Source organism: Peromyscus leucopus, chromosome 7, assembly GCF_004664715.2.
Source record: "Peromyscus leucopus breed LL Stock chromosome 7, UCI_PerLeu_2.1, whole genome shotgun sequence".
NCBI lineage: Eukaryota > Metazoa > Chordata > Mammalia > Rodentia > Cricetidae > Peromyscus > Peromyscus leucopus.
The window spans coordinates 98,261,914-98,284,600 of record NC_051069.1 but is presented as its reverse complement, the minus strand read 5'-3'; the positions used below and the strand labels follow the sequence as shown (position 1 = coordinate 98,284,600).

Here is a 22,687-nt window from a genome sequence, read left to right as displayed (position 1 = left end):
TGCAGGTCAGAAGAGGGCAGCAGATCTCATTGTGGATGGTTGTAAGCCACCATGTGGTTGCTGGGAATTGAACTCAGGACCTCTGGAAGAGCAGCCAGTGCTCTTAACCTCTGAGCCATCTCTCCAGCCCTCCCCCCCCCCTTCTTTTTTAAAGATTTATTTATTTATTACATATACAGTGTTCTGCCTGCATATATGCCTGCACACCAAAGGAGGGTACCAGATCTCATTATATATGGTTGTGAGCCACCACATGGTTGCTGGGAATTGAACTCAGGACCTCTAGAAGAGCAGCTAGTGAGTGCTCTTAACCTCTGAGCCATCTCTCTGGCCCCATGTTTTGTTTTGTTTTGAGACAAATTCACCTTTGCTAATATGCAGACCTCAGCTTCCAGAGTGCTGGATTACAGTATCATACATAGAGGCTGTGGTTATTTTTCAGATTGATTTTTAAATGTGCTTCTCAGCCACGGAAGACCCACTTTACCAAGAATACTTGTTCCTTTTGAGCAGTCCGAGTGCTGGAGGCATAGTCCCGTGTGCCTCTAGAGTCTGTGCCCAACAGTCTGTTCAGACCATGCACAATTTGCTTTCTTGCTTCCTTCAGGCTTCCCATAGGCTTTCATTTACAGATACTGTGCTTGTTTAGAAAATAATCAACAGAATGAATTGCCTGACAAGACATGTACACCATGCAGGTTGTGCTGGCACACGCTGGCCTCTAATCCCAGCTCTCCAGAAGGCAGATGTAGCTGGAGCTCCATGAATTCCAGGCCATCCAAGGCTATATGCTATGTTTTTTCTTTGAAAGATAGTTCTCACACCAACATAGACTGCCTTGAACATCTGGTCTAAGGCAACCCTCCTGCTTCAGGATACTGTGTTCTGGTAACCTCAGAAAGTGCATGCCCTCAACTAAAAATCTGGCTGTTATTTAATTAGCCCACCAATGTATACTGAAGCAAGGGTGACTATCCCTGAGATCGCCTGTGGGAAATTAACAGAAACCACTTTGTCAGTCTGGGACTGGACACTTTCCAAAACGACGTGAAGTTACATTCGAGGCCTCCTTTCTTTATCTCCTAACTATGCCTCAAAGAAAGGAAAGCCAGTGGGAAAAAGTTCTGATTAAAAGACATATTCCAGCCCCAAACTAAAGGATGCTGGAGTCTCATGAAGACATACTCTTCTGACACCACAAACATGACTAATGGCTGATGTGGAAAAGCCATGACCTGGGAGTCATGCTGAAATGTGGGAGAAAAATGTAAACTTAAATTAGTTGAAAGAAAACTGCAGGACAAAGGAATACTAAATGAAAACACAGGCTACAAACAGCAAAATTAACACTCCCTAGAACAGGGACTAGGGAGGTAGCTCTATGGGTAAAAGTGCTTGTCATACAATATAAGGACCTTACTCCAGCTCTTCAGAGATCACATATAACCTAGATTCATAGTACCAGCACCTCAAATCCTATAATTCACACAGAGGGAAGGGAGGCAGGGACAAGAGAATCCCCAGAAGTAGCTAGCAGATAAACAACAAAAGACTTTATCTCAAGGCGGAAGAACTTGATCAAAGAGGCCCTCTCATCTCTACCCATGTGCTGTGGCTTAAGTGGATGTGCCACACACGCGCCCATAGATGCTAGATAGATCAGAATATGAAGTTCATTCACCGCCCCCCACCAAGTAGCTTAAAACAAAAGAGTTACTTGTATAGAAGGATCCTATGACTAAAGAAAAATGTCAGACAATGGAGGCACACCTTTAATCCCAGCACTTAGGAGACAGAGGCAGGCAGATCTCTGTGAGTTTTGGTTTGTTGATTTTATTCATTTAATCGTGAGACAGGGTCTTTCTATGTAGCCCTGGATGTTATGGAACTCAATATGTAGACCAGGCTGGCCTTGAAATCAAGTGCTGGGATTACAGGGGTGTATTGCCACATTAGACTCTTATCTATCTCTCTATTTATCTTTTTTTTTTTTTTAATTATGTTGGTGTTTTGCCATGGGTGTCAGGTTCTCTGGAACTGGAATTACAGATAGTTATGCTGGGAATTGAACCTGGGTCCTCTGGAAGAGCAGTCAATGCTCTTAACCACTGAGCCATCTCTCCATCCCCACTTACCTATTTTGTTTTGTTTTTTGAGACAGGGCTTCTCTGTGTAGTTTTGGTGCCTGTCCTGGATCTTGCTCGGCAGACCAGACTGGCCTCGAACTCACAGAGATTTGCCTGGCTCTGCCTCCTGAGGGCTGTGATTATTATTTTTTTTCCCCCCAGAGTTGAGGACTGAACCCAGGGCCTTGCACTCTACCACTGAGCTAAATCCCAACCCCAGAGCTGGGATTAATTAAAGGTGAGTGCTGGAATTAAAGGCATGCACCACCACCGCTCGGCCCTTAAAGGAACACCTTAGGATACAACCACTCATAGGCCAACACTCTACCCTGTTCTACCTACACCAATACATGCTGTTGAAATGAACTGCCCACAGGTCTAAGCACTTATTCTCCCCCTTACAAGGGTGAAACAGAACCCAAATTGTCATAAAATCTTAAGTTGGGAGGAGCTACAAAAGCAGCTGAAACATAGAACAGATGAACACATGACTTCCTTTTCTTTCCAATGTTCTCTGGGTATGCAGTTTGGGAGCATTTGGGGAGCACTATGCCTGTGATTCTAGTACTAGGAGGTGGACACAGCAGAATCATCAGTTTGTGAACCCGTCTCAAAAAAAAAAGTATGGCCTGGTGGTGGTGGTGGCGGTGGTGGTGGTGGTGGTGGTGGTGGTGGTGCACGCCTTTAATCCCAGCACTTGGGAGGCAGAGGCAGGCAGATCTCTGTGAGTTCGAGGCCAGCATGGTCTACAGAGCTGGTTCAAGGACAGCCATGGCTACACAGAGAAACCCTGTCATGAAAACAAAGCAAACAAACCACTGTTGAGTTTTACCTAGGAGGTATAAACAGGGGGTTGACTAGGAAAAGGAACACTCTTGGCTGCATTCCTCAAAATAAAACTTCAGGGGATGTTTGCAGACCTGGGCTGAATGGCCTGAGAATCTGGGGAAGCAGGGGTGCAGAGAGAAAGAAGGAGAAAGGAAAGCAGAACACCCCAATTCAGGGTGGTGGACTGAATACAAACCAAACTGGGCCAGTTTCTCTCCAATGAGAGGTGAGGGCAGGGCCCAGCAATGTGCCCTTGGTACTCTGTAGACTTCTACTTGCCTAGTCACCACCACAGGAGCAAGCAGGAAACACCCACTGAAGGACGAGGGCCCTCTGAGCGGTTTCCCTGGACCAGAACCTCCCTGTGAGCTGTACGCACCAGCATCCCCCAACACATGCAAAGAGCTAACATGAACAGCACTATGATAACAAGGAGGATGTTTAGATGGAACAGACAAAAAGAAAAGGGTCTAAAAAAGAGAAGATGGAAGGTAAGCAGGAAGAAGAGAGAACACAAAGGAAGAACATAGATAGGAACAGGAGCAGTAGGGTGCAAAGTTGGTTAATATAATTTTGTAACGTCAAAGATTCAAGCACAGGCCTTGGTAGGATATGGGCATCTGTCTCAGAGCAGGGATTCCCCCAGGGGCTGCCCAGGTACACAGGCAAGTCTGTACATCCCAAGCAATGGGAGCTTCAGCTCTCAGCAGGTCTCTGGCTCAGGTAGAGAAAAACACAAAGCCTCCCACACATGGTGGTGAGATGAGACCACCCGAGTATCTCTAGCCGTGGATCATTAGGACACCCCCAAAATATATATAGGCCTCTAGCTCCCATCACTTGGCAGGAGCCCAACCCAGACTCTGAGATCCTGTTATATGAGGGAAGGGAGCCCTCTTGCCAGGGTTTCCCAGAGTCTAGGCCTCATATACCAACTGACCAGAGCTTATACTTACATTGCCACCTCCAGGGACATGCTTAATATTGTCCTTGGAACCACACTTGGATTGAATATGGCTGTAGCTCACTTTTTTGGAGACTATCTGGACCTGGAGTGTTAGAGAACAGAAAGAGAGAGAAAAACAAAAACAAAAAACACAAAGGGAGAGGGCTAGTTAGAACTTACACAGAGCAGGTCCACATATGATCACAATACCAACAAGAGCGTCCTCAGACCTCTGTCCACACTTGTGTTAGAACATGGTTGGCAAACAAAGGAAAGTGGATGAAAGCAAGAAAGGGAGTGAGTGAAGAAAGCGACGACAAACTGCACAGTGCTGTGTGGCTGCCTCACTGCTCCTGGGGGTTGGGCTGGAGTTCCTAAGACTCAAACAGGACCCTGATGCCCACTTAAATACTGCCCCAATTTATTGTCTAGACCCTTCTCTGAAGAGTGGATATTGATGCTCTGGACCAGTTCCCATCTGGGTCCTGGAACTTGCAGCCAGACTCAGCCCTGGAAACAAAAGCTGCTCGAAGAATTATTGGGCAACTGGCTAATAGCACAGATCTGATAACAACAGGAAGGAAGACACTGTTCATATAAAAAGGCAAATGGTCACAGAATCCTGAACCTGACACCAGGAGAAGTATAGGCCACAGACTCAGTAGCTGGCACACTTCACCCATCTGTCTGTCTCAGGCTTTCAAGAACACTATGTGATAGACGAGGAGGGACTTCATTTTCATTTGTTTGTTTGAAATAGGGTCTCACGGCCAGGCAGTGGTGGTGCATGCCTTTAACCCCAGCACTTGGTAGGCAGAGGCAGGCGGATCTTTGTCAGTTCAAGGCCAGCCTGGTCTACAGAGCGAGATCCAAGACAGCCAAGGCTGCATAGAGAAACCCTGCCTCAAACAACAACAATACAAAACAAGACAAAAAACAGAAGAAGGAAGAAGGAAGGAGGAGGAGGAGGAAAAGGAAATAGGGTCTCACTATGTAGATAAGCAGACCTGGGACTTGCTCTGTACCCCAGGCAGGTCTCAAACTCCTGGTTCTCCTGTCTCACAACACTGCTGGGATTACAGCCAGCATATCTGGCTTTACAATGCTTGGAATCCTCTAGTGTATAATCCCATGTCCAGTGAGTTGCATGTACAAATGGAACAGACCAAAATGGTGCTACAGTGAGGGGCAATTCAGGAGGGCAGAACCATGCCACACTGCAATACCCTAGCCTGGAACTGAGTAGCATACAGAGTTCTTCTTTGGCTCTCAAGAATAAATACTTCCAGGTCCTTTCTTCCATCCCTCCCTCTCCTTAGAACCAGAGGATCTTTGCAAATGAAATATGCTGTGCTGCCTGTAGAGCACAGAGAACACCCTGAGGAACTCTAATTCAGACCAGACACCTTACCATGTTCTTGTCATTCATTTCCTAAAGTCCTTCATGACTTTAACAGTGGATTGCTGTTAGTAAACTACAGTGAGCTGTCTAAACCATGTGACTCCACGTGTTTTAGTGATGACCCACCAGAAGTCACAATGCAGCTTTCATTATCTCATTACTCCCACCATAGCAGTTCCTGGGGTTGAGAAACTACTGATCTTGGTCCCTAAGGGCCAGAGTCCAGGCAACCCACCTGTCTGCTAGAGCAGGTAGCAGGAGCCTATTTTTCAGTGTGTGAAATTCACAACAAAGCTGAGTTTCAGTTTCCCAATGCCTTTCAGCAGACACTGTATTCCCTACAAGGTGGTTTTCCACCGTCGATGAGAATCCTAATATCCCTCCAAGAGATGAATGGGAGAGGGGAGTATCATATGATATAGCTCAGTAGTAGTCACAAAGCCTTGGCTTTAAAAGGCATCTCCAGCGGGGGACAAAAAAAGATGGACCCGGTAGCCAGCAGCACCTTTGTAAGGTTAGAAGACAGGGTAGCAGGGCTCTGGGTACTGCCACTGCCTTGTCTTCTGAGGAAGAGCCTGGGCATGATGGGTTTGTATGCATACTATGCATACTAAGTGAGGTTCAAATGTCAAGGAAGTGACTGACAGTTTGCAAGTTCCCTTCATCTGGTTGAATAAGTAACCCCCAATGGGGAATGAGCTCACAACTTGGTTAGCTTTTGGGGATGATATAAAAACTGATGGCTGAGTCATTAACTAGAGGAAGGAACACAGGAAGGAGCAAGAACCAGTTGAGAACAGGAGCAAAGTAGAATAGAAGGGAAAGTGACTCAGGCCAGAGAATGATGTCACTACTTTACCTCCTGGAGGGAAACCTAAATAAAACTCACTTTCCCAGCAGACGGTCTCTGTGCACTCGCAATGGAGCCAGCTGCTTTAGTGGCTGCGTTAGGTTCAGGCTTCCCAGCTGTGGCAGCTGCCTCTGTTTTTTTCTCTATTTTGGCCTGGATGGAGATAAAGGGGTGGGGGTGTGCAAATTTCAAACAAAGATGAGAGTCCAAATGCCAAGGAAAGAGGAAGGTGGGAGGAAAACAAAACAAAAAACCACGGCCAGGATATGCCAGACAGAAAGAAGCAGGTCACCCTCGTCCCTAGGATAGCACACTGCTAGGCTAGATCCTCAGGGAGCCCTGGGCCAGGGCACAGGAAGAGGAATCATAGGCCAGAGCTGTAACAAAGAGGAGATCATACATTTATGAAGAAAAGAGGCTAAGAAGATCAAATTGGTGTTTTTTTGTGAGCATGAGTGAGATTGTCATTTTAAATCACGGTGCCCACACAGACAATAGACAACCTAATCACTAGCCCAAGTTATTTAGAACCTCTTAAGCTTTTATAGCAAGAAAAAGTAAGAAGATCATAGATGGGGAGAAGGGTCATCTGTGGCTCAGTCCAGATACTGGGCTGGTTATCCATGGCAACCACTGTTACCAAAAGTAACTCTGAAGCCCTCATTCCAGAATGATCCTAGTTTGTCCTCCAAATGAACCATGATTGTGCTGTGTTCTTGTTCCTATTCGATTTTTTAATTTGATGTGTATGGGTGTTTTGCATACGTACACCATGTGCATGCCTGGTACCCACAGAGACCAGAAGAGGGCACTGGGCTTGCTGGAACTGGAGTCACATACAAATGGTTGTGAGCCAGAGATGGAGGCTCTGGGAACTAAGCCTGGGTTCTTAACAACTGAGTCATCTCTCCAGGCCCCCTACTCAATTCTAAGAACTTTGGACTAATAAAACTGAAGTATCCTAACTTTGGATGCTGACAGAATAGTTCAAGTGCTAGCAAAAGACGAACTGAGACTGGAACTACTCCAGGGACGAGACAGTCTCAGGGGAACTTGACAACCAATTCTTCCACACTCTCGGTTCCCCACAGCTGCTAACACTTAAGGCAGCAATCTGTGATCATGCAAATAGAATATTTTTTTAAAAAGTTTGCATGTGTGCATATAAACACTTGTGCTACAGCACATACATGGAGGGTTAGAAAAAACCCTGTAGGAGTCATTTTTCTCCCCCATCACAGGATTTCAGTTTTGGTGGCCAGTACTTTTATCCCAGTTATCCTGTTGGCCCCAGAATGTTCTTTGTCATCCTGCCCCCTCCCACCCTCCCAAAAAGGGCAAAGTTTTTCTATGTAGTCCTGGAACTCACTCTGTAGACCAGACTGGCCTCAAACTCACAGAGATCCTCCTGCCTCTGCCTTCCTCTGCTGGAATTAAAGTTGGGCCACCACACCCAGCTTCAGAACGTTCTTAATGTGAAGCACTGTGTATGGTTCCTTCCTTCCTTCCTTTTTCTTTCTTTCTCTCTCTCCTCTCTCTCTCTCTCTCTCTCTCTCTCTCTCTCTCTCTCTCTCTCTCTCTCTCTTTCTTTCTTGTTTGATGTGCATTGATGTTTTGCCATGGGTGGCAGGTCCCCTGGACTGGAATTGTAGATAGTTGTGAGCTGCCTGTGGGTGCTGGGACTTGAACTTCCAGGTCCTTTTGAAGAGCAGTCAGTGCTCTTAACCACTGAGCCATCTCTCCAACCCTGTGTATGGTTCATTTCACAGCACAGCTTCTCTTGGACACTAGAGGGCACCCCGGTTTTCTTTCGGACAGACTCCTCCCACATCATGGGATGGAGAAATAAGTGTGTCTGTTAAGAGCCATAAATAACTGGGTTCATGTCCAGTGTCTCTTACCCTCATAGTTTCTGAAGCTCTCTCTCCATGCCCCCTAACCCCTGCAGAAGCTGGCTTCAAACTCATACTGATTCTCTTGCTCTCTCTCTCCTGAGTGTTCACATTATAGGCAGGAACCACTACATCCACTTCCTAGAATTTTTGTAAAATAGAAGACTCTTTCTACCCCAACATACTGAACAGTAGCTCTTGTATCACTATGGGAAGAGAAGAGAGAACAAAGCGGAGTCTGGGTCTTCCTGATACTGCAGTGCCAGAAGCCCAACTGGAATCTCTGGTCCTGAATGCAAGGTCCTAAAAGCCCTCTTTGGTGGCTGGACAAGGCAGAAGAGAAGCAGAAGCGAACATGCTAAGATCCCCAAGCTCTTGGACTCACCCGGCCTCCTCCAGGCTGGTGCTTGATATTTTCTGTAGAGCCAATCTTGGAGCGAACATTCTTCAGATCAGGGGCAGAGGCAGTGGTGGTCAGGCGGCTCAGCCTGGGAGCAGAGGAACTAGGCTTCGCCGAGGTGGGCTTCTTGTCCACAGAAACTGCCACAGAAGGCCGGGAAGGTACAGAAGTGGGCTTGACTCGAGTGGAGGTCGTCCCTCCTGGGGGTGCTGGTCCAGTGGGAGTGGTGTTTCTCTTCACAGAACTGGTAGAGGTGGTCTTTGAGCGACTCAAGTCAGCTGCACAGGAAGGAGAGGTAGCAGGAGTGCATGGGGAAAGGGAGTCTCAGAGTTGGGGAGGGAGGGCAGGCTCACTGGGCTGCGTCAGGCGTTCGGTAAACTGGGTATTACCTGGTGCAGACTTGGCAGTCATCTTTTTGACATCAGCGGCTTTTCCCTCTGTTTTAGTGGCTGCACAAACAAAGTAGTATATTTAACAGGATGACATGCTGAGATTCATCATTCATTTGACAATTACAGAATGCCTACTTTGAGCTAGTGACTGTGCTTGTATCTGGGACATAGTACAAAAATTAAATAGTCACATGAAGACTGTGTGCTCACAGTATACAATGCCAGCACTGCATCTCGTTTTCATCAGTCTCAGTAATGACTTATGCGAGAAGTAGCTTATCAAATATGCCTATGAAATTAAATTACCTGTTTCTTTTTTGCATGGTGGAGACTAAACCTAGGGCCTTGCACACACTGGAAGTGTTTTACCATGGGGCTGGAGTCATGGACACAAAGTGATGGCATCTATGTAGTCACTATCAAAGGAGTAACTAACTCATCCGAGAATTCACAAGCATCACCTTTGCTCAAGATTTTTCTGATACACACAGCTGCTAAGCTCACTCAGTGGTGAGGGCTTGTTAAGCCCAGGGCCTGCCTGGCTACCACTGTACAAGGTACCTAACACTGAAAGTTACTGCATAAACAAATCACTATAATGTCAGTGCTACAAAGGAAAAGGCCTATTCTCTTCCCACTGGTTCCCAGGGAAGAAGACTATGCAATACTCACAGATGGGCCTCTTAGGCAGAGGTGTGGCAGGACTTCTACTGCTTGGCCCAGTGGAGACAAGACTTGAGGGAGATGTGGCTTTTGAGACAGTTGGGGTGGTTTTAGGTCCAGGTCTGAGAGCTGAGGTGGATGCAGGCTTGGAAGGTGAGGTCCGTTTTTCGGAAATCTTAGCCTCTGTAACTGGCTGGAAATGGGAAAGTGGAGGTAAGAGCTGCAGGTCAGTGATGGCTCCATAGGGTTTTATAAGCATGCCCAGAAAAAAAAAAAGACACTATGGACTCTGCAGTGAGTAACTAGAAAATTATGGTTCTAAGTCAAGTAACCCAGATAATTTGGGCAAGGTGTTTGATGCTTGCTTGTGATATCAGCGCACTTGGAAGGTTTAGGGTAAGAAGATTGTTATGAGTTTGAGGCTAGCACAAGCTAAAAAGTGAGTTCCAGAACTGACTTATCCACAGATAGAGACCACAAAACAAAAACGAAACAAGAAAGACCTCCAGAGCAAGTGCCAGGTAGGATTAGGAGATGGGAGTCAGTCTCCATCAATCCACTGGAAGTGTAACCTCAAAGGATGTTTCTTACCACAACCTATTTTTACTTGATAAGATTTAATAAACATATGAACTAGAAGCTAGAAGTAATGTTTAGCCATTCTCTTAGTTAGCATTTACCCAGAGCAGTGGGGCATGACAGCATTCTACCAGTCAAATCTGAGTGAGAGCCTGAGCTTGTAGCCTGAGTCTGGTTCCTAAGGCACAGAGTGTCCATGTACGCTTTACTTTTTTGGGGGTGGGGGGGGGGGTGTAGGGGGGCGGTTTTTGAGAAAGGGTTTCTCTGTAGCTTTGGAGCCTATCCTGGACTAGCTCTGTAGACCAGGCTGGCCTCGAACTCATGGAGATCCACCTGCCTCTACCTCCCGAGTGCTGGGATTACAGGCGTGTGCCACCACCGCCTGGCCGCTTTACTTCTTTATCTGAATAAAGATCAGGAAACAGCATTGTTGCAGCCAAGTTTTGATGATGTGGTATTAGGGAATCAGAGCATGGGAAGACAGAAGAGAGATGACAAAAAGGGTCACGCGTAACCAACATCAGGCACAGGACAACGTTCAAATAAGAGACAGTTAAGGCAGTGTTAGAAATTAAGGTTGTCGGGAAGGGGGAGAAAAGAGAAACCAAAAGACACAAAAGAGTTTGGTCTACAGAGTGAGTTCCAGAACAGTCAGGGCTACACAAACAAACTCTGTCTCAAAAACCAAACAAAAATAATAATAAAAATAGAATTACAGGCTAGTATCCTATCAAATCAAGTCTAACTATCTACGGAGAACCTCAAGGTCAGAATGAGGAACCTGCATCCTTTTCAGTTTGCTCTGAAATTTTACTTTGATTTCCTTTAGATTTATGTATTTTAGGTGTATGAATGCTTTGCCTGAGTGTACGTATGTGCACCATATGCATGCACCATATCCATGGAAAGTGAGAAGAGGGCTTCAGAGCCCCCTGGAACTGGAGGAACAGATGGTTATAAGCCACTTATGTTGGTGCTGAGAACTGAATTGAGGTTCTCAAAAGTAACAAGTGCTCTTAACAAATGAACCATTTCACCAGCGTGTGTGTGTGTGTGTGTGTGTGTGTGTGTGTTTGTGTGTGTGTGTGTTTGTGTATGTGGGGGGGTATGTATGTGTAGGTGCCTGCAGAGACCCAATGTGAATGCCTTGAACGGAACGTGGGTCTTCTGAAGAATAGTGTGCACTCTTTAACCCCTGAGCCATCTCTCCAGACCCTGTTCAAGAAATGAGGACCAGGCAGAGCATAGTCAGATCTCTATTAGTCTGGTGCCAGTCTGCTCTATATAGTGTGTTCCAGGCTTGTCAGAGCTACACAGTGAGTCTTTGTCACAAAACAAAACAAACCTTTTTTTTTCCCCCGAGACAGGGTTTCTCTGTGTAGCTTTGGTGCCTGTCCAGTAACTCACTCTGTAGTCCAGGCTGGCCTCGAACTCACAGAGATCCGCTTGCCTCTGCCTCCCGAGTGCTGAGATTAAAGGCATGCATCACCACCGCCCAGCAAAACAAAACATTTTGAGGACCAAAGCAAACATTATAACTATGATTAAGAACAATCTAACAGAATTTTATTATTTCTATCAGACTTTAAAAGTTGCTGGGATAGACTGCTCTTTTAGCCACAGTTAAATTGTTGGTTCCCATTTCGTTTTCTGAACAGGTTTTCCATTGACAGTATGCTTCCGTAAATCTACTACTTTAAGGGCAAAAATGGCCTAACTAGACTTTAGTGCATCACTCTCTTAAAATGTTTTAAACTGTCTTTATCTGATAGACAAACAACAGGAACACTTACAATACTGGTCACTCTTTTAAGCTATGTAGCTCAAATTAGCCTGGAACTCATAACCTTCCCACCTCAACCTCCTGCATGCTGGGTTTGGTTAAACATCTTTAAGCCAGTTGCCTATAAACTGCTGTTGAAACACCACATAGCAAAAAGCCATATAACAACAGTGTTGTAGGGGTCCAAACATGAGAAATGTGGTTAGAACAAGGTTCAAACCTTGCCTCTGTCACTTACTGGCATGGACTTGACTTAGGAAGGCAACTTGACTGAGCTTAAACTTCCAGAATTAAAAAATGAAGTTAACAATATTTATATTATGGATGGTGGAGAATATCCAAGAAATTAAATGTATCAAAAAACTAGTATATAGCCAGGCAGTGGTGGCCTTTAATCCCAGCACTTGGAGGGCAGAGGCAGGCTGATCTCTGAGTTCGAGGCCAGCCTGGTCTACAGTTTCAGGACAGCCAAGGCTACACAGAGAAACCCTGTATTGGAAAAGCAAGAGAAAAGAGAAAAGAAACTAGTCTAGTACACTTACACATCCCTGCAGCCTCCTTTTCCTGTCCAGAGCACTGTTCAAAAGCTTTAGTGAGGACCTACTGTCCAGACGCCAGTCACCTTCCTTCTACCCTCTTCATCAAATCCTTTCCTAAAGATCCAGAATGGGAGCCAACCACATAGACAATGTTCAGAAAGAAAGCCTATGAGACAACACCATTTCTAGTCTCGGACAGGATTTCTCAGCTTCTTAGCCAGGGTTCCAGTTTAAGACTACAATCCCTACAGTAACTTTAAGTAGAACACTATCACCTGACTATGGAAACCCTTTCCCACCATGAATTTGAAGATAAAGAGGCTAAGCTAAAGGCTCTTCTCAAATAGAACAAGAACTTAGGGAAGGCAGTAGCAGCTACAGCTTTCACCCTCTCCTCCTCCTCCTCCTCCTCCTCCTCCTCCTCCTCTCCTCCTCCTCCTCCAGGAATATCTGAAAGCAAGGACAGCACTAACTGGGAACTGGAAGGATGAACATCACAAGTAGCCTAGTGACAAGTGGCCTACAGCTGGAAGCAAGGCAAGTTGTCATATGATCCTGGACCCTGTTGAGCTCAGCTGGAAAGGTCAGCATGTTGCTAAGTAATGGGAAAACTTTATTCTAAAGGGTGATTAAAGAGAAAAGCAAATAATTGAATTCTAAATAAAAATTGTGACCCATCTCAAACAATATCTGATTAGTCTATGAAGTATAGGAAACTGATGAAAGTACATAACTAGTTGAAGAGTAAGGAACAGTTAAGAAGAAGGAAGAAGCTAAGCGGTGGTGGTGGTGGTGGTGGTGGTGGTGGTGGTGGTGGTGGTGGTGGTGGTGCAGCACACCTTTAATCCCAGCACTCAGAGTTGGAGGCAGGCTGATCTCTCTCTGAGTTCTGAGTTGAAGCCAGCCTGGTCTACAGAGCAAGTTCTAGGACAGCCAGGGCCACACAGAGAAACCCTGTCTTGGGGAAAAAAAAGAAAGAAAGGAAGGAAGGACGGAAAAAAAGAAAAAGAAAGAAAGAAAGAGAAAAAGAAAAGAATGAAAGTAGATGGAATATTGCTTCTGATGGTCAGACAAAGCTAAAAAGAATGAAAGGTTTTTGAGTGCTATGATCTCACCAATGGGCATCCAACCTATTTGCCCTTTCCCTACCCTTTTTCAGGTCCACCAGTTCATCATCTGTAGCAACAAAGAGCCTGTGTATTGACCTGAAGCTCAGCGGGCATCTTTTCCTGGCAGAGATGAGTGGCTACTCACCTTTGGTTTCAGGTCTCTGGCAGGTAGGGTGGAAGGCCTGGCAGCAGCAGTGGCAGCAGCAGGGCGTTTGGGTGGGGCAGCTGGCACTGAGCCTGAAGCGAGGCTCATGGGTTTTTTATTCAACCCACCAGAAGTGGTGGGAGCTGGTTGCTTAGGGAGAGAAGTGGGCTGTGTTTTGGCTTTCGATGTTGAAGTCCTGGCAGGTTGAGTGGTGGCCAAAGGCTTTAGGTTGATGGTTGTTTAATTTTTAATTTTTAATTTTTAAAGAACATCAAACACACAGACAAGAATAAAAACAAATTAAAATAAAGTATAAATTGCACAATTCAAAGTAAAATTATAAGCAATGAGGATTGATGCAACTGAAAATTAGCATTCCTTTCTTCTGAGCTCAGTAAAAAGCAAAGTGATACCAAGATGGAGATAGAAACTATAATTTTCTTCTATAAATAAAGCTATCAGCAAGTGATTAAGTCAATACTGACTGGATCTTACTTCATTTTTTTAAAAATAGGATCTAGCTATTTTATCCAGGATGGCATACAGCTCAAGATCCTCTAGCCTCAGGCTTCCAAACTGCTAAGATTACAGGTACAGGCACCACACCCTGATTTCTTACCTATGTCTTGACAAGACAGCATAACTGTACCTAAAATGCAGCGCCTATGTGCTTATGAAGTACAAGAGGAAGTTTTGAACCTATTAACTATCTGGAAAACCTTCATTTCCTTTTCATGAACAGATTTCAGATAAGTCTACAATTGCTTTTTGTTGTTAATAAGGGAAGTCATTTATACATTGACTATGGTGAGCATATCAAGACACGGTCTGAAAAGCCATGGGCATGGTAGCAGAGTGCTTGCCTAGAAGCACAAGACCCTAGGATCAACCTCCAGCACAGAAAACAAATATGTAATGAACATTTTACACAGATATACTATAAGTGCAAAGGCAAGAGATTTTTAACATTTGGGATAGGCCATGTGAGAAAATAGGAATATACTTTCTAAGAACATCTAAATTTGAAGAAAGACAAGATAGCTCAGAAAAAAAGACACTGCATTTATGATTCAAGCAATAATAGCAGAAGGTCCTGACTTTAAAAATTACAGAAAAGGATTACTACCACGCATTCAAGCACCTACCTTTGCTTTCTTTTCTGGGCTTGGTGGTAGCTCCTTGTTTGGTGGGGTAGTGATGTCATTTCCTGTCACACCCACAGCAGCCTTTCCTTCTTCTTCTTGCCTGGCTATCCCTAAAGAGTGGAGAGTCAATGAGAATTATCCTAAGCAAATGTGTTTTTAAAACCATTTTAAACATACATGGCTCAGCTGAGACAGCCGTGACTCCATTCTGAAGAACCCCGAAGGGCGATGCCGTTGAGGATGGACACTGCCCTGCACTCTCCCTGCGATCACAGCAGTTCTAGGAGCACTTGTCCTGTGCTGAAGCAATCTAAGGAGAGGGGCCTTGATGATTGGTGGAAGGAAACAGTCCTTAACGTTTGGTTTCCTTTCCCTTCACACCAACAAAGAGCTTCTGTCACCCAAACACCTACTCCCTGAGAACAAAGGGGACAAAAATCTCTTCTGCTATAGTCTATCCCTGGAATAAAGGTTGCTGAGAGATGGGGCAAGAGCCAGCTCATTCAATGTCTGGTCTTACTTCCTTTCCCTGTAGAGAACCACTTACAGAGAGTGTGAGATTAGGCTGCTCCAGTTCTAACGGTGACCTAGATTCCCAACAAGGCTGAGATCCACAGAAAATAAAGTCATAAGCCCAAGCTAGCCAAACTCCTCTCCCCAGTGGAGGTACTTCATTCAGATGCCAACATGAACCTTGCCTAGAAGCACTATGAATGCGGAGGTTTTGTGACTGGTACAAAATCCAGAACCACAAAAACTATAACTAAAGAAAAGCAAAGTCATAAAATCCAAAAGGCAATTGCCAACCAAAAGAAGAAAATTGAGCCTCATCTCAAATACAAAGAGATTATATGAATAACTCCTGCAAACCAGGGACTCTTTTTTTGTTACAGGATCTTGTATAGCCAGGGTTGGTCTGGAAATCACTGCATGTACGAAGATGATTCTGAATTTCCTGTCTCCAACTTCTGAGTGCTGGGATTACAGAATTGTACTGTTATATCAAGTAGTTTATGTGGTGCAAACCTAGGCTTTTAGGATGCTGGATAAGCATGCTACCAATTGAGCCACATGCCTTGTGGCTTGTTTCTTTTTTTTTTTTTTTTTTTGAAGACAGGCTCTCACATAACAGATGCTGGTCTTGAACTCCTGATCCTCTTACCTCAATCAAAGATGTGATTAGAGGCCTCAGCCATCACGCCTAGGCCCAGTTATCAGTAAGTCTTGTATGGTTAACAATCCAAAAGAAAAAGTGTTGAAAGAATAAGAAAATAGGTCTTAGAAATGCTAATGTCTTTTGAAAACATGAAAAGGTGAGCCAGGCACAGTAGCACAATGCCTATAATTCTAATACTAGGGAGACAGTAGCAGTCAAGAGTTCAAGATCAGCTCTAGCTACATAGTGAGTTAGAGGCCAGCCAGGCTATATAAGATCCAGTCTCAAAAACCAAATAGGAAGGGTTGGAGATATCTCAAAGGTTAAGAACAACGACCTTTCTTGCAGAGGACCTACATTTGCTTCCCAGTACCCATGTTGTAGCATATAGATCTAGTTTTAGGGGATCCACAGGCACTGCATACACATAATACATAGACATATAGGCAGAAACACCCATGAAATAAAAATACAAACCTTAAAGGAAGAAAGAAAAGAGAAAAAGAGTTGAGAGCTCTTATCTTGGATCCTCTTTTCCTGCTATCATATGGACTATACGAACATCTTTCAAAATTTCTCAAACAGTTTAGAAATTCATTGCTTTGTACAACTGCTCAGTAGTTGCTGTACACACTGGCATCTAGTACTAACAGCAATAGAGACAGAAAAATAGAACAAACTACTGAACTTTGATTTCCACTTACGATCCATGACCTACCCCCACTTTACTTTGATTTTCTGCAGTGGAACTTACGACTCGAACATTCTAGGCAAACACATGACTGCTCAGCTCTATTCTGAACACCTAACCCACTTTAAAATACAATGTCCGAGGGCTGTGGAGATAGCTCAGTAGGTAAAGCAGGTCCATGGAGACCTGTGTTTGGTCCCTACAATCCATGGGGAAATGCCTGCTTGTAATTCCAGTGCTAGGGAAGTAGAAACTGGCCAGGCAGCCTAGCCCAATGGTGAGCTTCAGGGCAACTAGAGACCTTGTTTCAAAGGAGGTGGATGGTGTTCCTGAGGATGGCACCTAAAATTGTTCTCAGGCCTCCACATAAATATGTAAAATATGCACCTGCACACACACACCAACACACGGGCATAAAATGTGTCAGATTTATTTCTTATTCATATTTTAAGCCTCATATGAGATAATACTAGAGTTTTTGCTCTGTTAACCAAATGTGGTTTAAAAACTCATTAGGAGGACAGTCTATAATATTTATACCTTTTTATCTACTGTTGTTCTTCCATTGTTGAAATTCCAAATCCAAAGCCTCCTTCTGTTACATCTCATCTCACCTTTTGGGAGATTTTCTGTTAGATGTTTCCACGGGTCTGTCCACCAGATACAAATGCTCTTATTTGTCCTTGAAATAAACTCTAAAAGAATTTCTGTCTCTTCTATTCCTGGACAGCTTTGCCATCACGGTTAGCCATTGTCACTGATTTCCTGTTAGCCCTGAGAAAACACCTGCTCCTGCATTGCATGTGCTCCGGTTTCTGTCAGAAACAAACACGCTGTCACTCATTCCCTGAAAGAGTACTCAGTCCCTTTCGGCTGCTTTCAAGATCTTTATCTTTGTTTCTAAAAGTTCCTGCTAACTTGAAAACAGGAGTTTAGCTATGAAATGTTTGAACATTTTTTTCACATGTTTGGAATTATCAGTTCAGTTTGTTTGTTTTGTTTTTCAAGACAAGGCTTCTTTGTGTAACAGTCTTGGCTGTCCTGGAACTAGCTTGTAGACCAGGCTGGCCTCAAACTGAACTCAAGAGATCTACCTGCCTCTCGAGTGCTGGGATAAAAGGCATGTGCCACCACACCTGGTTTAGTTTCTTGATTTTTTTTTTTTTTTTTTTTTTTTTTTTTTTTTTTTTGTTTTTCGAGACAGGGTTTCTCTGTGTGGCTTTGGAGCCTCTCCTAGATCTCACTCTGTAGCCCAGGCTGGCCTCGAACTCAGAGATCTGCCTGCTCTGCCGTGCAGGATTAAAGGCGTGTGCCACCACCACCCAGCTAGTTTCTTGAATTTTTATGCTACTATCTTTTACCTAATTTGGTACATTTGATGAATAATTTCTTGGAACAGAGGGTAGTAGCAACCAATGCCCAGGTTTTTTCATTAGTTTCCCTTGTCTTTTGGAGAATCTGCTATTTTCTTTCCAGTCTATTTTTCACTATTATTCAAATGATTAAACTGAGTAATATTTACTCATTTGCCAAATTCACTGATACCCCTTAAGGATGAAACCAGGGCAAGTGCTCTACCACTGAATATATATATATATATATATAAATATATATATAATATATATATATCCCCATCTCTGATTCTCTGATTGTATCACATTTTTATTTTAAATTCTTTTTTTTTTTTTTTTTTTGGTTTTTCGAGACAGGGTTTTTCTGTGTAGTTTTGCGCCTTTCCTGGAACTCACTTTGGAGACCAGACTGGCCTAGAACTCACAGAGATCCACCTGCCTCTGCCTCCCTAGTGCTGGGACTAAAGGCGTGCGCCACCACGCCCGGCTTATTTTAAATTCTTTTAAAGACTTATTTATTTTGTGTATATGAGTATTTTCTCTCCATGTACATCTGCACACCAGAAAAGGACATCTGATCCCATGGGGCTACACTTAGAGACAGTTGTATGCCATCATGTGGGTGCTGGGAATTGAACCCAGGATCTCTGGAAGAGCAGCCAGTGCTCTTATCCAGCCGCTGGGTATAGAGGACTGGCAGATAAGCAGCTTATACATATTCATAATGCCATTATTGGTGATGGCAGGGGACAGGTGGGCATCCCTGCAACTGCTACCAATGTGGAGGGGTAAGGTCAACAGCTGCTTCTGCTGAGTATGGAGCAGACGACGTGTCATAAGCTCTCCCAACACAGGTGGATTGCCCAATGCTGGGCATATGCAGGAAAACAGGACTTCACTAGGCTTCCTTATCAAAAACAAACAAACAACAGCAACAAAAAACCTGACCCAATTTATTTATTGAGTATATGGCATACCGAGGTGTACATGTAGAGGTCAGGTGACAGTTTTAGGTGTCTGTTCTCTGCCTTCATACTAGAAGAGGGAAACCCAGGTGTGCTGAGGCTTTACTTACTGAACAGTCTCATAAGCTCTTTCGAGTCCTTTTTCAAGACAGACTGTACCCGTCTCTTTTCATTTTCTCCTCCTCCTCCTCCTTTTTCTTCTTACTACTGCTACTACTGTTATTATTATTGCCTACTTGCTAGAATTCTAGGTGCAGGCCTCTCTAGTGGTACAGCAGAAATAAAGAAACATGACTGGGGCTGGGTGGTGGTGGCCCACGCCTTTAATCCCAGCACTCAGAAGGCAGAGGCAGGCGGATCTCTGAGTTCCAGGCCAGCTTGCTCTCTGTCTCAAAAAAGGAAGAAAGATGACTGGGAACCCACTGCACTATTCCATAGGTCCAGAGATTCACAAACTTTCAGGTTCCTTTATAGAACCATTAAACCACAAAGCTATGCCTGTAATATATAGTTTTGTTTATAAAAGAGGAGCAGGAAAAGATGACTCAATATAATCTTATCTTGATAGGAGGTTTAGTAATGTTGAATATTTTAGATTATATGTTTGAGGCATATGTAGTAGTCAAAAAAAAGAAGAAGAAGGAAGCCAGGCAGTGGTGGCGCATGCACGCCTTTAATCCCAGCAATCAGGAGAACCAGGACAGGTACCAAAACTACACAGAGAAACCCTGTCTCCAAAACCCCCCAAAAAAAAGAGGAGGAAGAGAAGAAGAAAATTTCAACTGTGATGCAAACTGAACAACAGTACTTCTCTTCTGTCGAAGCTAAGAGAAGGTCTCACTAAATGCGACTTGCTGCCATGGCTCTAACTCACACAAAATACTTTCCACCAGCATAGGGTTTTCAGTAAACAACACAAACACTTAAGGAAGTCTTACTGCTTATATGTGCATCTCCATCTGTACACATAACCACTGTCCCCCCAGACGAGACTTTCACAGAGGAGTTCCTCCTTGCCTCTGAGGTATCCATGCTAGGCACTACTGCCAAATGATGCCAGCATTTCACAGAACAATGTCCAAAAGAGGATTCATTACATTAACCCCTTCCAATGACCTTTCCGATGTTCGTACAACTAGCTTGAAAAACTAGGCTTAGAACCCCAGCACGCACACCCCCACACCTATCCTAGCCAGTTTCTAGTTTGCCTGTTTGTTTTGTTTTCTCCTCCATTCCTGATTTTTTTGAGACAGGATCTCTCCAAGCAGCCCCGGCTGTCAGGAACGTGCTGTGTAGACCAGAATGCCCTGGACCTTGCACCTGCATGCCTCAAGGCAAGCACCAACACACCCATTGTAATCTGGTTATAATTACAGCTTTTTTGGTTTTGTTTTCCTTTTGAAATACTGGGGATTGAACCCAGGATCTCACACATACTGGACAAGTTCTTTATCACTAGACACACCCTCTAAAGGGCTAGAAATAAAGGCAGTTTTGTTAAGGGAAAAAAGCATTCCTGAGAGTGGAAGTGCGCTATGGAGCTGGGGAAACAGCTCTGCACCACGAAGGCTGTGATCCTTTCTGAATTAATTTACATAGCAGCTGTCTTCTCTCACATCTGTATACTAAAGTCTTTCCTAATGCATGCTCTGGTTGTTAGATGCAACCTACATTTCGTAATTTTTGTTATTTTTTTATTTATCACTAAGCTTTCTAAACTAGCCTTAAACTCTACTGTAAACCAGGATTGCCTTAAATTTGCCATCCCCCTGCCTCAGCCTCCTGAGTCACTAAATCATCAGGCAGGAAATTAAAGTTGTCTTACCTCTTCCCGTTCATCCTACCTACAAGGAACAGCAGTCTTCCCATATATACCTTGGGCTGGGTTATTTGCTGTCACTAGCAGGGAACATAGTAGTTAGCAATTACGAAATTTCTCAGTGCAGCATTTCAAACTTAGTAAGACTGGATATCCACTTCCAAGGAGTTCCCCCACTTTTCCCTGGGGGTGGGGGGTGGGAGGTGAGGAGGAGCATATGTACAGGGGGCAGCGGAGAACCTCCAGACACACACATTAGCTACCATGAGATCCTCTTACACCCTACTAAAAAACGAACAAAGCCAAAGTTTTCAACTACCTTCTCTTTCCCACTGCTTCTCTCTTTGCTAGGCTCTCACTCTGTAACCCAGGCTAATATTTAACTCAGAAATTCTCCTGCCTCAGCTTCAAGTGCTAGAATTAGAGGCATGTACCTCCACAACCTACTGGCTTCAAGTCTTTGTTTACATGAGTTCCTTTATCTGGAAGTCTTTACCTCTGAACTGTCAGCAATCCTATTTTTAAAAACCAGGATTAAGCCGGCGGTGGTGGCTCACGCCTTTAATCCTAGCAGTCAGGAGGCAGAGGCAGGAGGATCTCTATGAGTTCAAGGCCAGCCTGGGCTACCAAGTGAGTTCCAGGAAAGGCGCAAAGCTACACAGAGAAACCCTGTCTCGAAAAACCAAAACAAAACAAAACAAAAAACCAAAACCAAGATCAAATGTATCCCCCTAAAAAAAATGTTTCATGATTCACAAATCTTTCAGCCACTGTCCACCAAGCCCTTGACTAGGTGGTTTAGTTGCTTAAAGACAATGACAATTTCTAGTGTCCAGACAGTGACTGACAAATGGTAGGCATGTTCATCAACTACTCTTTATAGCTTAGTGTCAGGATTCAGACATTTACAGGTGAAGGACTTCGTGAATTTGTCAGTTATTCAGACTGGTTTTCCTACCAGAACTATTAGTGTGAACTAGAATGAACCTGTTCCAAAACTAACAAATCCTTACAAGTCATTATCCGGCCAGGCTTGGGAGAGGATGGCAGTCAGTGTCACAGACTGAATTCAATAGTTTTGGTAATTTACAAAGCCATTTTCGTAATGCCTAGAGTAAGTATGAGCCTGGAACTTAATCCCTACTACCAAAAGGGGAAAAAGGAAGGAAGGAAGGAAGGAAGGAAGGAAGGAAGGAAGGAAGGAAGGAAGGAAGGAAGGAAGGAAGGGGAGAAGGAAACAATTTAAAAGAAACAAAATCCAGTTTTCACTCACTACTGACTAGAAGGTGCAAGAGCACTAACTCTCCATAACCATCACAGGTTTCTGGGGACGGAAGGAAAGAGGAGAGGATGGCATCCAAGAGGACTTTGTAAGTCCTGCTACTGCTAGAAGTTTGCACAAGCCCAGGGTACCTGGGTTCTTACAATCCTGCACCACAATAAAAAACTCTGCTAGTGCCCTGAGATGGCTACTCAGCAAAGCGCTTACTACACAAGACTGACAAACCTAGAAGTCAATCCCAGAACTCATGTAAAGATAGGAAGGAAAGACAATTCTGCCCCAAAGTCATGATACATGCCCAGCCCAATTATAAATTTAAAACATTTCATGAAAACGTAGTCAAGAGAATATTGAGAATGGGTCCTAGAAAAGTGCTTAAACAAAAACACGTTTTTAAGTCCCTATTAACACACTTGTGAATCACGGTCCTTTGTGGTCCAACTTGACCCAGGGAAAAAGGAGTGTTTTCCGACCACCAACAATGCCAGCAGTGGGGGTGGAGGGGAGGAAAGAAAAGGCAATGAGAGAGCACAGAAGGCAGCACTCAGTGCTCGGCGGGTCACAAGTCTCTCCTCTCCCCAATCTCCTTTCTTCTCCTTCTTCCCACAAATCCTCAAAACACA

The 22,687-nt window shown here is 44.2% G+C and overlaps 1 protein-coding gene across 15 annotated transcripts in view; it reads right to left on the bottom strand.

The window, feature by feature from the left end:
• The window catches only part of Map4 (microtubule associated protein 4), a 142,634-nt gene that overhangs the window by 6,999 nt on the left and 112,948 nt on the right, over positions 1 to 22,687 (bottom strand). For 5 of the 15 annotated variants that reach the window (XM_037207948.1, XM_028886882.2, XM_028886881.2 and 2 more), the window contains 7 exons: positions 14,800 to 14,909; positions 13,655 to 13,876; positions 9,509 to 9,692; positions 8,834 to 8,893; positions 8,430 to 8,722; positions 6,192 to 6,305; positions 3,911 to 4,003 (listed from right to left, as the gene is read on the bottom strand). In XM_037207948.1, coding sequence (XP_037063843.1) covers positions 3,911 to 4,003; positions 6,192 to 6,305; positions 8,430 to 8,722; positions 8,834 to 8,893; positions 9,509 to 9,692; positions 13,655 to 13,876; positions 14,800 to 14,909 — 1,076 coding nt within the window. The remainder of the gene's footprint in view (positions 1 to 3,910; positions 4,004 to 6,191; positions 6,306 to 8,429; positions 8,723 to 8,833; positions 8,894 to 9,508; positions 9,693 to 13,654; positions 13,877 to 14,799; positions 14,910 to 22,687) is intronic. The other 10 variants (XM_037207950.1, XM_037207955.1, XM_028886895.2 and 7 more) reach the window with 6 other exon arrangements.